The 14,593-nt window shown below is 38.5% G+C and overlaps 1 protein-coding gene across 1 annotated transcript in view; it reads left to right on the forward strand.

The window, feature by feature from the left end:
* Positions 1-14,593, forward strand: part of LOC107086972 (VPS10 domain-containing receptor SorCS3-like) — a 384,596-nt gene that overhangs the window by 317,878 nt on the left and 52,125 nt on the right. The window contains exons 17-18 of the mRNA XM_015378290.1: positions 7,135-7,248; positions 12,218-12,389. Coding sequence (XP_015233776.1) covers positions 7,135-7,248; positions 12,218-12,389 — 286 coding nt within the window. The remainder of the gene's footprint in view (positions 1-7,134; positions 7,249-12,217; positions 12,390-14,593) is intronic.

The raw sequence follows: 14,593 nt of genomic DNA on the forward strand, positions 1-14,593 counted from the left end.
GTCCCAATGGTCCCAATGGAATTTCCTACTAGCACTAAGTTGCTAACTGGTTAACAGAGAAACCGGCCACAAAAAAACTTGCTTGCGAACCTTCTGCCACAAAAATCCCGCCCCCTTGATAAACGACCAATCACATTCACTTTATTCACTCATCTAAAGTTGGGCGCCACTCAGGAGAATTTGGAAATGCAACAGTTGGAACAGCCGCTTCCCTACGACTTTAACACTTAACAATTAAACTAAACGCTTATTTTTCTCCTATTTTACTACTCAAACTGGATGAGGAATTTTTGGAGAGCCTGGAGAGTTATGTGGACGAGTGCTTTCATAACATTGTGATGAGCAAAAACACGGGAAAACACCACATCTGAAGCCACACAATCATCTAAACGCTGAGAGTTCCGCCAACAGCAGCCCCACTATCTCTCCAGAAGAAAACAGTGTAGACATTCTGGGCTCCATTGACAAAAGCCCACCAGCTTTAATGCCTGCCTTCCCCTGGTTTGAAATTCTCCATCAAGAATTCCAAGCTTTGAGGAAATCCTTTGAATTCATTCCAACTCAGCTGATATCAATTACTGCCAAAAATAAAGCGCTGAAGGAGGACATATAAAAATACTCACTGATTTAATGTCAGAGTAGAACAGGAAGATCTGAGGCCCATGCGATAATTTGGTATTCACGGGCATCCAATAACGGGCTGATAGACAAGGAGACCCCGAATCTACCAGACAAAATTTGAATGAAGAGAGCACACATAGTTAGCCAGAGAAACAGGACTACACTGAAAAACTGGCCAAGTTCCAACATCTATAAGTGAAGGTGTTGATGGAAATAAAAGTGGGGAAAAGATACATTTAAGTGAGCACTCACCTCACTTGTGTTCCTATTGTTTAATGAAGTCAGGCAGCACATACATGCTACATGCTATTTCTGAAGGCTTTGAATAAAATGTCCGGAATAAACTTCCAGTCCTGACAGTGCAGAAGACTGCATTGTGCGCGTCTGCAACAAAGCATCCTGACAGTGCAGGTCTGTAGCCAGACCCCTCTCGGTTTGCTTGAATAAATCATATTTAAAAAAAATGGTTATCTGATAAAAAAAGGTTGTACTTTTATGTCAACATTCCACTGCAATTAGTAAAGGGACAGAAAAAGAAACTTCCTCCTTCTATGCTTATAAACAATCCTGGTCATAACCCTTAAAACACAATGAAAGGTGCCAAGAAAAACTCATGATCAGGATCCGTTTGTGTAATCAGATGACATCATAGTCTGAGTGATTGTAATACATTTGGCAAATCATGTTAGGAAATTACTGGCAACTGAAGACGTGTTTAAACAGACACCTATAAAAGAAACTTAATGCCATGTTTGCTTTTTTTACAGCTCAGGGAGGTTTTTCTCTCATGCCATGTTTTTTTTTTTCAAGTTTTCCATTGATTGTATTTGTTATGTGCGTGTTTTTCTATGACTTCTTTAGCCACACTGTGGTTCCCCTCTGTCTGTCTTAGTTGGGCCTGTTAGCAGCCTGTTGGGCTTATAATTGAGTTCAGACCACATGGCGGTGAGGACGGCTGCAATTTGTATGCAAATCCAGACTGGGTGTATTATTTTATCTTGTAATGACAGGGAAGAGAAAAAAAGAAGTCCAAACATTCAGCAGTTATCTATCTAACTGCTGTTAATAGAAGAGCACAGAGCGAGTGTTAATTGGTTCCTGTTTGGGACATTCACTTTCCTTTACATTTTCCAAGTTTGATTTCTGTTACATTCTTCCATCAGAGAATATTTCCTTGTATGTGTGAGATTTCTAAAAAATGTCTTGAATCCTTTAACTGGGTATGAAACGTGACCAATCGGCCTTTAACATCTTTAGCTGAGTTCATCCCTATTAACCTAATTTGAGATAAGTGTACCGGCTGCTGGTTTGGAGTCTTTTTCCAATCATGTGTTCGTAACTCCCAGCAGAGAAGAAGAATTTGGACTGTGGGGGAAAAAATGCATGAAAAAAAGATTTCAATCTTTTCCACCAGATGCCACACGACCTGTAAATCTAATAAGTTTCTTGCTAATAATTTTGTTCTCTTTATATCTACAATATGCAAAGAAGCAAAGGGGCGTAAAAAAAAGGTTATTGGCGTAAAAGGTTATTAAACTTCTTACTACCAGATTTTAAGCATCATCTTTGTCATAAAAACATAAAACACACTCCCATCATAAATTACTAGTTAAAGCAGTGATATTCTAAACAGCTGTGTAGTTTAATTAAAAAACAACACCAGTGGGGCAGGACAACAGATGCTGTCATGTTGCATTAATATATCCATGTTGGGAGTCCAAAATCCACAATGGTGGCTGAGCCCGGTGGTACAGCCACCATTAAAATCCTTAGAGCCACTTAGACCTGAGTCCAGCTAAATAAAGCTGGTTTAGAAAAGCAAATATTACATTACGTTTTAAAAATATATAACTTATTATTAATACATATATGCAGGGTGTTGCCAATTTAAAAAAAATGTTTTCATTTTATTTGTTTTTTTCTGAAATAAGTAAAACTAATTTTTTTAATCAAGACATTGTTTTGAAAGAAAATAATTTAAAAATAAAAAAAATAAACAGAAAAACCAAACATACCTTCCAAGCTAATGACAATATAAATAGATCAGAACACCTATTTCTGGTAGTTTTAATATCATGCTTTTGTGAAAACTCGGTTCATATTTTCTTCAACATGTCATATGGCAGCAACAAAGTCATCAAAAAAGAGTCTGAAGCGCCTGAGAGAGCATTCATTAAATCCTGTCCCATGGACAGGAAGTGACAGTAAAGAGGTTTAAGCCAATAAATAAAGCATCATATTTGGCAACACAAACCTGTTTGACTGAATGCAGCAGCCCTGTGTTGGACAGGAAACATAAAAAAAATTAAATCAAGAAAAGAAAAAAAAAACTAAAGCTTCTAAGATTTTTATTTCAATTCTAAGCCATGATTAAAAGCTGAGAGAGAGAGAGCTACATACTGCTACCAAGCAGAAGGTTGGAGACCAACTTATCCTTCAAATTAAAACTTATCTTGTTATTAAAAATAATTTGTTAGTCTACGTTTTTTTTTTTTGGTTTTTTTAATCCAGCAGCTGATTGGTTGCACCATACTTCATCACTACATCACTACTGGTTGCCTTATACCGATGACATTGTTTTGTGATTCAGAGGCGTAAACACTAAACATTTGGAGGAGACAGAAAGATGCTTAAATTCATTTCAGTTTCAATTCAATCCAGTTTATTTATACAGCACCAATACACAACACTTAACAGAGACAAATCAACCAGATCATACAGTCAGATTCATTCAAAGTTTTCTATCCATAAACATTTCTTTTAAATGAAATAAATTTCCTAAATTGCTGATGGAGTTATGACCTAACAGGGTGCAACATCCGCTCATCCAGATAGACAGCACTACCCCCTATGGTCCTCCATACATGAACAGATAAATAATATATGTAAAGGTGGGCGTATGAGATCTGTTTGATTCAATTTAGAAATCAGAGCAGCTGTCATCAGAAGGCTTCTTTCCTCCTTCCTGCTAGAGATATACCCATACATCAGTGGAAATTGGTTTTTTACTTTAATGATTATTGTTGCCTTTTCTTACTGTATATCGGCCAATACGCACATGTGTTCACTGATTCATTAGTACATTCATCATCCATGCTCATTAGCGAATGCATTGAAACTACCTCCATCTGCTATCCATTCTTAATGTTTTCTGTGATCTGTTAATAAATGTATTTTTGTTGTTTAAATTGAGACTTGTGCAACATCTCTTATCATCGTGTCATTTTTATCATGTAAACGTAGAAAGTGAAAGCAATATCAGCCCTAAATAAATCTGCAGCAGGTATCACAAAGACAACATCACAAAGACTTGCTGTCTTGGTCACAGATGCGCCAGCAAGACGTGCACCAACAATTTGTCCTCTTTTGAACTCTGCTATTTCACCCATAATGTTGTGAGCATTGCAATATTTTTAGCAAAACTGTGCTCCTACCCTGCTAATTGGACCTTCACACTCTGCTCTTATTGGTTCAATGTGCAATTAATGAAGATTGGCCACCAAGCTGGTCCAATTTAGCCATGAATCCTCCCACACTAAAATGAGAGGTGTTTCAGTTTCATTGTCCAACCCCTGTAGTTTAGATAGAAATGGGGTTATGGGGATTAATAACATGAATGGAGGCAGCAGTGAGATTGTTATCAGTTTAGTCAATCAGGCCAAAACCAGGCTAAAAAAGAAGAAAGAATATTTCAGAGGTCTGGGATTAGTTTCAATGAAGGATCCTCCTTCATTGAAACTAATCTGGAGGATAGATCAGGAACATCCTTCGTGGCCCATAATTTCCCAGCATTCAGTGCGGGTCGAAACAGATCAGTCAGGGAATCAAAATGTCAAATAATACACTTTCTAGAATACAAAATAAACTTTTACGTTTTTCAGGCGTTTTTAAACTGAAATATCTACTCTTTTTTGCGTTTCTCAGCACCAGCTCTCCTAAGCCTGGTGTTCTCCGCTTCCTCTCCAAGGGAAACGCTTGATTTTATTCAAATTTTCTGGAGGAATGAGATTAATTATTACTGTAGCTCATCTTCATATGCCTGCTGCAGCCCCTACAGGATTAAATAAAGAAAGAATTGGAGCAAAAACGATTTAATTTATTTTCAATAAAGAAAAAATCATATCGCTTAAGCTCTTTGAAAATCAACAAAACACTAAATACTGAAGGCCTGTCCTGTTTGTAAACCCCTCCCAATATAAAATAAAATAAAGACCCCTTAGGTTTTATCTTTAGCTCTGTCATATGGCGTTTATTGTTATTTATTTTTGTCCATAAGACCAGTCATGATGATGCAATATTAACTTGTATTTCCTAAAGTTTGTTTTCCTCTAATAGCAGGTGAACAAAACAAAACAAACAAAAAAAAAAAAAAACAGCACCAGCCACCGGTTCCAGATCCCTCTGAGGATTTTTTTTTTTTTTTTGGCACTTTTCACTCTGACAACCATTTTCCTGAGCTTCCAAGAACTCAGTGCTTATATAACCAATTATCAACACACCTACACTTAAGTGTACCAAGCCACAATTAAACAGGTTTAAAAAAAAGTCTAAACAGTGAAATAAGAATACAGTTATTAATCTAATTTATAAATTCATCTACATAATGAAAGAGTCAACAAAACAAACAATGTGATACAAGATAACTCAAAAAGTTACTTCAAAGAAAAACAAGCAAAGCATTATTCCAAAGGAAACCCTCTAATTGGTAGAACCCAGCAAGGTAATGAATGACATCATCGAGCTATTTTAGCAGGAAATACTTGGACAAACAATGGTGAGTAAAAAGAAAAACAAATACCATGAATATACTTTGAAACAAAATACACAATTTCAACCAATAATCCAGAAGTAGAAGCTTTAACTGAAACATGTATATAGATGGAAACTACAACATAATGCAAACACAAACAAACCAGGGATAGTAAGTGCAGCGAAGTTGCAAACTATTGTTTCAATTTAGGTATTATGAATCAGAAATAAGAATAAGGGACAAGTGGTGAACACAAACTGAACCACTTTCTCACAATACGTATCAGAATATATTAAGGTCAAATAAACTTAATGTTCAGACTTAATAGGTCTATGCCTCATGCTTTTATGTGGCGCTGCTCAGTGGACCAGACAAAGCCCCTTTCTCTGAGCTTTTAGCTGAAAATAGTTTACAGTAGCAGCCATTCAAAAGGGCCCTTCTCAGTCAAATGCCAGCCGAATGACAGCGCTTCTCTGCAGCTCCCAGCAAAATCCCCTACAACTTCCAGCCACTGGACTGACCCCCTCCTTCTCCTGGGCGTGCATATTTTTATACTCTGACTCCACCCTTTCATTGAATTACAAGGTCTGACCAGAAGATGGCGCTTCTCTTTAGATCTTAATGTCCACAAATCATAACAGTAAGAATATATTGGCGAACCAAGGGCCCATCAAGGAAAGTGGGGATATTTTGAATGGCTACAACTGTATATGTTGTTTGTTTTTGTCTACTGGACAATTTCTTCACGAAAAAAATCTTCTAAACAGATTTCTATCAGACACCATGTTTCTTCTGAGGTTAAAGTTTCCAACCGTTTTTAATTGGTTTGTTGTGAAACTTTTCCTGCCGAACTACAATCCAACGCTGTGATGAATACGGGAGCCCTTTTAGCTCAAACCCGTTGAGTTTGCCAGGCAGTCGGGTGGAACCAAAAAAGGCTGCTGCTTCAAGCTACACTAGTTTGGTATTGTGCTTTCATACTGACCTTAGAGGGACAAAGTTTAAGTCGATCTAAATTTAGGTTACCTGCATGAATTTGATATTTTGTAATCATTATTATTTATTTGTATTTTCTTATTGGTATCTGTCTGATTACATGATGTTCAACATGAGCAGCCATTTTACCAAATACACAAATTCTTCAATGTTCCCTTTCTGTTTTAACCAGAGTAAAAACATATTAAAGTAATGCTACTCTTAGGTACTCTACCCACCTCTGTGGGCAGCAAAACAATCAGGATGCTGACAGCTCATACTTACTCCATACAACTCTGAGATAAAAAGAAGTAGTAAAAAGAACAATCCCTTAATTGCAAACATGCTGCCTATCTTGACAGATTTCTAATGACCAGTTCACAGTGCTGTAATCACTGAATTAAAGCGGACTAGTCAGCTGCTGGCTTGTTAGTTCTGTTTGTTTTGGCTCAGTAATTACCTGATAAATCAATGTCAGAACTGCAATGAGGACGGACATTTGCCCACCTTGCCTGGCTGCATGTAAATCATGTGCTGATTGGATTCTGTTTGAAGTAAATATTTTTATTTACAGTAACCAACCATCTGTAGGGTGTGCGACCTGGCATGCATGACTCCACACCTTGGTGGTGTGTTTTGAAGAAGAAGCTTTAATCGATTTGTAATAATGATGCCGTTTTGCGCCAGGCGGGCCCCTGGTCAGCAGATAGGAGAAAACACTGGAGCACAGTGTCCCTTTACACTGATACTGATCAGTTGGCGTGTGGATGTTTGCTTTTGTCTGGCAGTGATTACGGATATGAGCGGAGGAGCGACGGGAACTGCCGGCCGGCCTTTTGGTTTAATCCTTCCTCTGTGTCTAGAAGCTGCAGCCAAGGTCAAAACTACTTCAACAGCACCGGGTGAGGACTGACTCATAACAAATGTCTGTTTACATTGCTCTGCACATACTTTGCACACAAATGAAGTCCTTTTCAAGGGTTTTTATAGTGAGTTTTAGAGCAGATAATCATGACAGATTTATAATATCTGTGGTAGGAAGGAGGAGCTGTGATAAACAACCATCCTGCAAATGGTTGTTTATGTAGAAAGTTAGCATACGGTATATATATATGAAGGACAAATCAAACAGTTCATTTTCCTTCTTTTCGAGCTGCTGATGGCAGATCTTTAGATTACTTTGTTTTTAGATCTCCCTGTTTACCTCTTCTTGTCAATCAACTCTGTGTGTTATGTGTGAAATCCCATTCCTCCAACGTAGCCATCAACTGCCAATCACTGTTTCCTCTGAAAGGAAATTAGAGGAGACAGACTTTCTACCTTCTGACAGCTGTAAACATTATAAAGTACTCATAAACATGATAATAATGGGGAAACTAGCACAACAAGGGTGAATTTTAATTTCCCATTCATTGGAGGTTTAATTACAGAAATCTAAAGACATGTAGAAACTCTGTTTTTTTTTTTGTTTTTACAAAAGGGAACGTTGTTTTTCTTTTTCTCGTTTCTTTTTCTGATTAATACCACAGCGGCGCATGTTGAACAGGCTACTGGGAATGTACGACGATCCAACAAAAACCCTTCATCACTATTTTTGGAGAAAACAGTCATTGGAGAAATGGTGCAAAAACAAACAAGCAGCAGAGGAATGAATCATGTCCTATTAAAAAGAGATTATGTTTCCTGATGTGAGATTCTGTTTTGTTTTGTTCACATTAACACAACAGATGCGCTTAAATGGTCAAAGCAACGTCTCTCAGCTTAAGAAAAAATGAGGTTACCCCTGGGCAGACATCTGAAAACAACACCAGCTTAGGTTGACAAAGAATTATAACTTAGTTTAGGTGTAACATAAATGAAATATAAATTTTTTGTTTTTGATAGTTACTGCTGGCTTTGGCTAAAACCATCCTAAAAAGGTCTTCAGTTATCTTTAATAATTATTAGGTTTATTCTTTATTAGTCATGTGTATTACCTATCTGTTAGCCAGATTACATAGATGGGATGGACGTCCTTCCCTTCACATGGTGGATCACATTGGGGGTACGGAAGCTATCTAATTAGGACAGTCTTTTTGTCTGTACAATAAGCAGAGGATAATGATGCATCTCGGTGCCAGATTGATGAAGAGGAGCTATCTGTAATCCTGAGACGTAGATGCCCGAGGCACAGAGGTCAGGGCTTGGATGGCGTGTCAGTTACTGATATGCACGCCTAAGCATCCACCTGATGCAACACATAGACACATGAAGAATAAGAAGTAGTGTTGCAACAATATAGATACCAGTATCGTGTGGGGCCCCCGATTCCAGCACTAAAATGGTGGTATTGGTATTGGCAGGTACCAACAAATAGGGCACCGATACCATTTTGATGTCTGTATGTCACTTGAACGCAGCCCTCTCTCTCCCGACAATCACTAGTGTTAACTATCGCTATTGGCCTGCTCCAGACCAATGAGAGCGGGCTAATAGCTGCTCTTAATGCGCAGGGAAAACAAACCAGGACAAGAAAATGTCTGCGGTGTGAAAGTATTTTGTTATAGAAATGCCGGAGAGTAAATTGGCTAAAAGGTGAAGTTAAAACCAGTTTCAAGACCTCGAACCTGATCAAAAATTTGAAGTCGAAACATGAATGAACACAAAGAGTTCTATAAAGTTCTACTGTAATAATTTTGTATTAGTGTTTTTCCAGCTTCACAAAGGTAGGCAGCAGCTTGACAAAGCCATGATGGTGATTGTTTTACATCCAAGTAGTATGCAGTTCTTCATATATACACAAACATCAATTTCAGACAGATGGTATCAGTATTGGCCGATACTGCACAGCCAGGTGTCGGGTATCGGGGCCAAAAAAATGGCATTGGAGCAACACTAATAAGAAGCAGGAGATGACTTGGTCAGGGCTCACTTTCCCGATGCCATTGCATGTTGAAGACTTGAGCCCACAGCTGTGCCGACTCCAAGCAATTTCTCTGTCCTGTACCAATCAGATCTGGAATAAACTTTAATTAATTTTACTCCTGTTTTTAGTCATTATTAAATAGATTTACCAAGTTTTGATTTAAGAGTAGTTAAACCAAGTAGCTTGCTCCCAGGAAAGAATCGGAAGGGAAGTTCTGAACTGTAATCGCCTTTAGGGGGACATAGCTGCCTTTTAAAATTTCATTTTATAATGTCTGCAGATATGCTGGAAAGGTCAAGAGAGATTTTCATCATGAATCCTTAAAACTTTAAAAATTCAGTTTATATTTCAAAAGTTCCTAATGAAGCAGTTCACACAAATTAGACCACCTTTACGTCCTAGATCATAAAGCATCTCATTAACTAGTTAATTTGCAATAAATAAGTCCTGTGCATAGGGCAGTTTATTATATTTCTCTCTTTTTTGCTGTATTAATTGCTGATGAAGGATTTTAAGCTTAATTTGAAAATTAACACAATTTGATTTTTACTAAATGAGTAAATAAAACACACCAAGAGGACCATATGACTCAGGGGGACTCTGTGCATGGTCCTCCCATCTTTCCTTTTACCCTTATATTTAAAAGCTTAGTCAGCTTTAATCTCCACAGCGTTCTGGCTGACTGCTGTGCTGACTGGAATTCATGTTGCTGGTTGTTCTGTAACAAACTTCTGATGCCTTTTAAAGAACGGCTGGATTTATATGCGGTTTAAATTACATAAAGCTGGACTCTGTTCATTGATCAGGTGACTAATTTGGAAGGCAGCTATTTGCTCCACATTACATTCAGTCGTACCAGAGTATTGGAAGATCAATATAAATGCATGCCAGTCTTTTCAGAGTCCTTTACTCAGAGATAATTGGATTTTTTTTATTCATTACTATAAACTACATTGTTTGAAAAGAAGAAAATACATCAAATGTACATTGTCATGTTAAATGCCTTTACAAAACCCATCTGATCATGATAAAATGAGCTGAAATTCAACAATTGTTCATCCTGACAGCGTTTACTCCTTTTTGAGCCTAAATAGAATTTCAGCACCAGGCACAATGAGCAGACCAAAAAATTAAAAATAAATAAAAAAATGGCGCCATCTGCTGGTAGTACCACAGAACTACCAGAACTACCGGAAAACAATGCAACACATGTATCAATTTAGCAGCTACATCTGAACGCCTCGGCGGCTTCAGCTTCAACTTTTTTTTCTTCTTTTTTGCATTTTTTCACTTTGGATCTTGAACTTGTCGTCATTATTTTGAAACTATGCCAGAATGTGCTCACTAGCTTAGCCAACGGAGGCTACCTCCTTTTGCAGTATGGTACCTCTTTTGTTATTGGAAGTATGCCCTTTATTTTTTAACAAACTGAGTAAAAACAGTAAAAAACAAAACTTAACAAATAATATTCCAGCAGGACAGGGTAGTCTTTTAAAAAGCTTGGTTTGCAACTAGAGTGAGTTAATGGTTTAGACCTTAAGAAAATTTAAAGTAACATGACCATACTCCTTCAAAGCTTCTATTTTTAAAGGGGTCATAGAATGATTCTATAGAGTATTTGGTTCTGATCCTTAAGGTCTCTGAATAGGGTGTGTAACATTGGTTGGGCTGGAAATGGCATATCTGCTGTTTTATGAGCTCTAATGCAAGCCTGGTTAAAAGCCCTAGAAGTAAACGACAGGTTTTCTTCCTTTTATGGTATGATCATGAATATTTAGATAAGCTGTGCGCTGATTGGTTGGTTTACAACGAGCGAAGCTGCTGAGCAAAAACGCATCATAGCAACAAGCACTCACTCAATAAAACAACAAATTGTTGTGACCAGACGTCCTCTTTTTCACAGACATGTCCTACATTTCATATCTAAAAAAAAAATGTCCAGGGATAATTTCAAAATCATCCCGGATTTTGGTCGACTGCAGTTTAGCACATAGTGGAAACACACCAGGCATTCGAACCGAGCCGTACGCTCCGGGGCTGGTCCTAGAACCCCGGCGGATGAGATGGGAACAGCGGCCCCCAGCTTCCCCCTGCGTGCATTACCAACCCCCAGCCCCCCTCCTCCAGCTGAGGACGGGCGGCTCATGGCTCTCTCCTGAGGTCAGGTCCAGTCAGCAGCCCAGCAGTCGAAACTTCATACAACCCCACCCCTCCCCTCCCTGGGCCGTGAACCAGTGGGCTGGTCTGCATGTCCATTTCGGGGCGTGACAAAAGTACAGGCCAGAACCACTTAAGGCAACATCCCCGAGTTGACGTCGATTCGGGACTTCGTTTGGATTCACCCGTTTTATGGTGGAAGTTTAGAATTGTGAAATTTGCAGAGAAAGGAGGTGTCGATGGGGTTTAAACTTCTTTGTACGTCCATTTCACCCACTGAACTATTGTTATTCATCTATGACAATGAAAACTTGGTTTTGCATTCTATGACCCCTTTAACTTAAAATCTAAAAATTTTCCATCGGAATAGAATTATTGACAATGTCTCATAGATCTGCTTTTAGATAAAACCTAACATCTGGATCCGTGCGTCTGTGCCATTATAATGCATCTTTCCTTTGTTGTTCCTGAGCAGTGTCCTGCTTACAACTCTTCCACACTCCTTAGGGGACAGACACCTTACGACGCCTAATCACAGAAACACTGTTTCATTCTCAGTTGCACTGATTAAACTTCCAACAGAGTCACAGCCTCTGACACAGTATGTCTTGTCAGTTGACATCTTGCATTCGAAGGCTGTTAACACAAAACAGCCACACTGTGTTGAGTTCTACTTTTTCTGTACATCCTAAGCTCATTCAGCATGGATTTAGTTTATAACATTGTACAGGAAACATGTATTGTGAAGGACAAGGCTGAAAATCCCTGTTTGGATGTAATGACGTGTTTCTCCATGTTTGTTCCCTAAGTTACCGTAAAGTGGTGCTGAACAACTGCACTAAGGGAGTGAAGGAGATGTACACGGCCAGGAAGCAGCAGTGCCCCAACAGATCCCCTAAAGGACTCACCCTGAACACCAAGGATGGTAAACTTACTGCCAACATGGGAAGCAACGTCACCTTCATCGTGCACCTGGATGAGGTGAGAACACAGACAGCATGTAGCCGTCACTGGACCCCTTTCATAGAATCTGAACTCTTATACATAAGAATGATTTATTGAAGGGAAGGGAACAGAACTCCATGTGACTGCAGATCACTCATCTTTTTTTTTATTTAAGGTAATATGCTCTAGTTTAAAACTTTAAATTTGAAGGCTGTATTAACTTTGAGGGTGTCATGAGCGACGTTCGCCAGTAGCATTTTAGTGCTATGATGAGCTCTAAAACCTTCTCATAGAAAATTCTAATTTCATAGACAGATACTTATATCAAAGCTATACTGATGTGGAAAAACCTTGAAAAAGGATCCTCTATATTAGTTGTTTTCTAACAAAGGTATTGTGTGTAGAAGGTTGCTAAGGGATTTTTCGTCATCTCTTTGTATTCAGTTTTCATAGAAACACACAGCAATTAAAATACTGGAATGCTGTTTTAAATAGATTTGTCTCTCTCACAGTAAGAGTTCATTTTTAATGAATGGTGTATGGAAGGAAAATCTTTTATGAAATCTTAGTTCTGCAAAATGTTCTGCAAAGCTCACTGCTGCATTCCACATTGATAAAAATAGACAGAGACAACTAAGAAGATCTGAAATAGATTTGATTAAAGGGGGTCATAGAATGATTCTATAGGGTATTTGGTCCTGATCCTTAAGGTCTCTGAATAGGTGTGTAACATTGGTTGGGCTGAAAATGGCATATTTGCTGTTCTATGAGCCTTAATGCAAGCCTGGTTAAAAGCCCCAGAATGAAACGACAGGTTTTCTTCCTTTTATGGTATGATCATGAATATTTAGATGAGCTGTGTGCTGACTGGTGGGTTTACAACGAGTGAAGCTGCTGAGCAAAGATGCATCATAGCAACAAGCACTAACTCACTGAAACATCAAAATGTTGACATGGTAGGGTGACCAGATGTCCTCTTTTTCCCAGACATGTCCTACTTTTTTAGACCTAAAAAAATATCCGGGGGAATTTAAAAATCGTCCCCCCCCCACTCCCTTGTGCCAGTGAACCTGTGGGCTGGTCTGCATGTCAATTTCGGGGCGTGACCAGTAGTAAATAAGGCAACATCCCCAAGTTGACGTCGATTCTGGGCTTCGTTTGAATTCGCCCAATTTATGTTGGAAATTTCAGAATTGTGAGATTTGCAGAGAAAGGAGAAGTCGATGGGGTTTGAACTCTGGGGGGATTTCAAAATCGTCCAGGATTTCCGTTGACCCCGGGCTGTAGTCAAATAGTTGGGAAACTCATATTTATATATTTGAGTTTCTTTCCTATGTAGAAAAAGTTCAGGTTCAGGATTTATTTTTTTTCTTTAATCCCTGAAATGGTTTTATATGGCAGGCTAGACCCCCCAGAGAGTTAAATCACAGCAGCTGATTTATTTAATGAGTTTTCAGGCATTTTAGGGGTTTTTGGTATATCCAGTTTGTAGGTTAAGGAAATCTAGCAGTTCCGTAAAACTTCAAAAAATATCCACTGGACTTGGTTTCCAAGATTTGAAGATGTTTTGCCACCTCTCCAGGAAGCTTTCTCAATTCAAATGTCTGGATCCGCAGTGAGTTTGAGTCTTATATAGACAAAGCCTTGTATCGCTTGGAAACATGCAAATGGTAACCGATGAATGGGTCGTTTGGTTCCAACGTTTGCCAGGTCATAGTCATTTTTACAGAATGACTATGACCTGAATGACTGAGAACCTTCATCAGCATTTTCTGTTATTCTAGTTGTTTTCTAGTGCATTTTAGTTCTTATGTATTTCTGGTTTACTCTTTGTTCCCCCCTTTTGCATGTTTCCTTTCACCTAGCTCCCTTCTGGATCCTTCTGTCCACACCTGCTCCCAGTCTGTTGATTACTCCATTCTTTGTTCTGTCGGGCATTTATACTCTTCTGCAGTTACTCAGTGCTTGATTCTCCTTATTCCTTCACCCCCTCCTTAACTCATGTGTTCCCCTTTGTTCTGGTTCTTATTTTACTTGATCCATTATTTTTGGACTTATGCTTCTGTTGCCACTACCACTTTGAGGAAACCACCTTAGCTTCCATCTCTGTATTTGGGTCTTCTAAAAACCTCCACAAAACCTGACATGTAGAAATAAATATGGGTTTTAGGTTGGATAAAAAGAGGGAGTGATAGTATTTGTCAAGAAATGGAAAAGCAAGGATGAAAAAACAAATTAAG

The sequence above is a fragment of the Cyprinodon variegatus genome, unplaced genomic scaffold, assembly GCF_000732505.1.
Source record: "Cyprinodon variegatus isolate N-32 unplaced genomic scaffold, C_variegatus-1.0 Scaffold169, whole genome shotgun sequence".
NCBI lineage: Eukaryota > Metazoa > Chordata > Actinopteri > Cyprinodontiformes > Cyprinodontidae > Cyprinodon > Cyprinodon variegatus.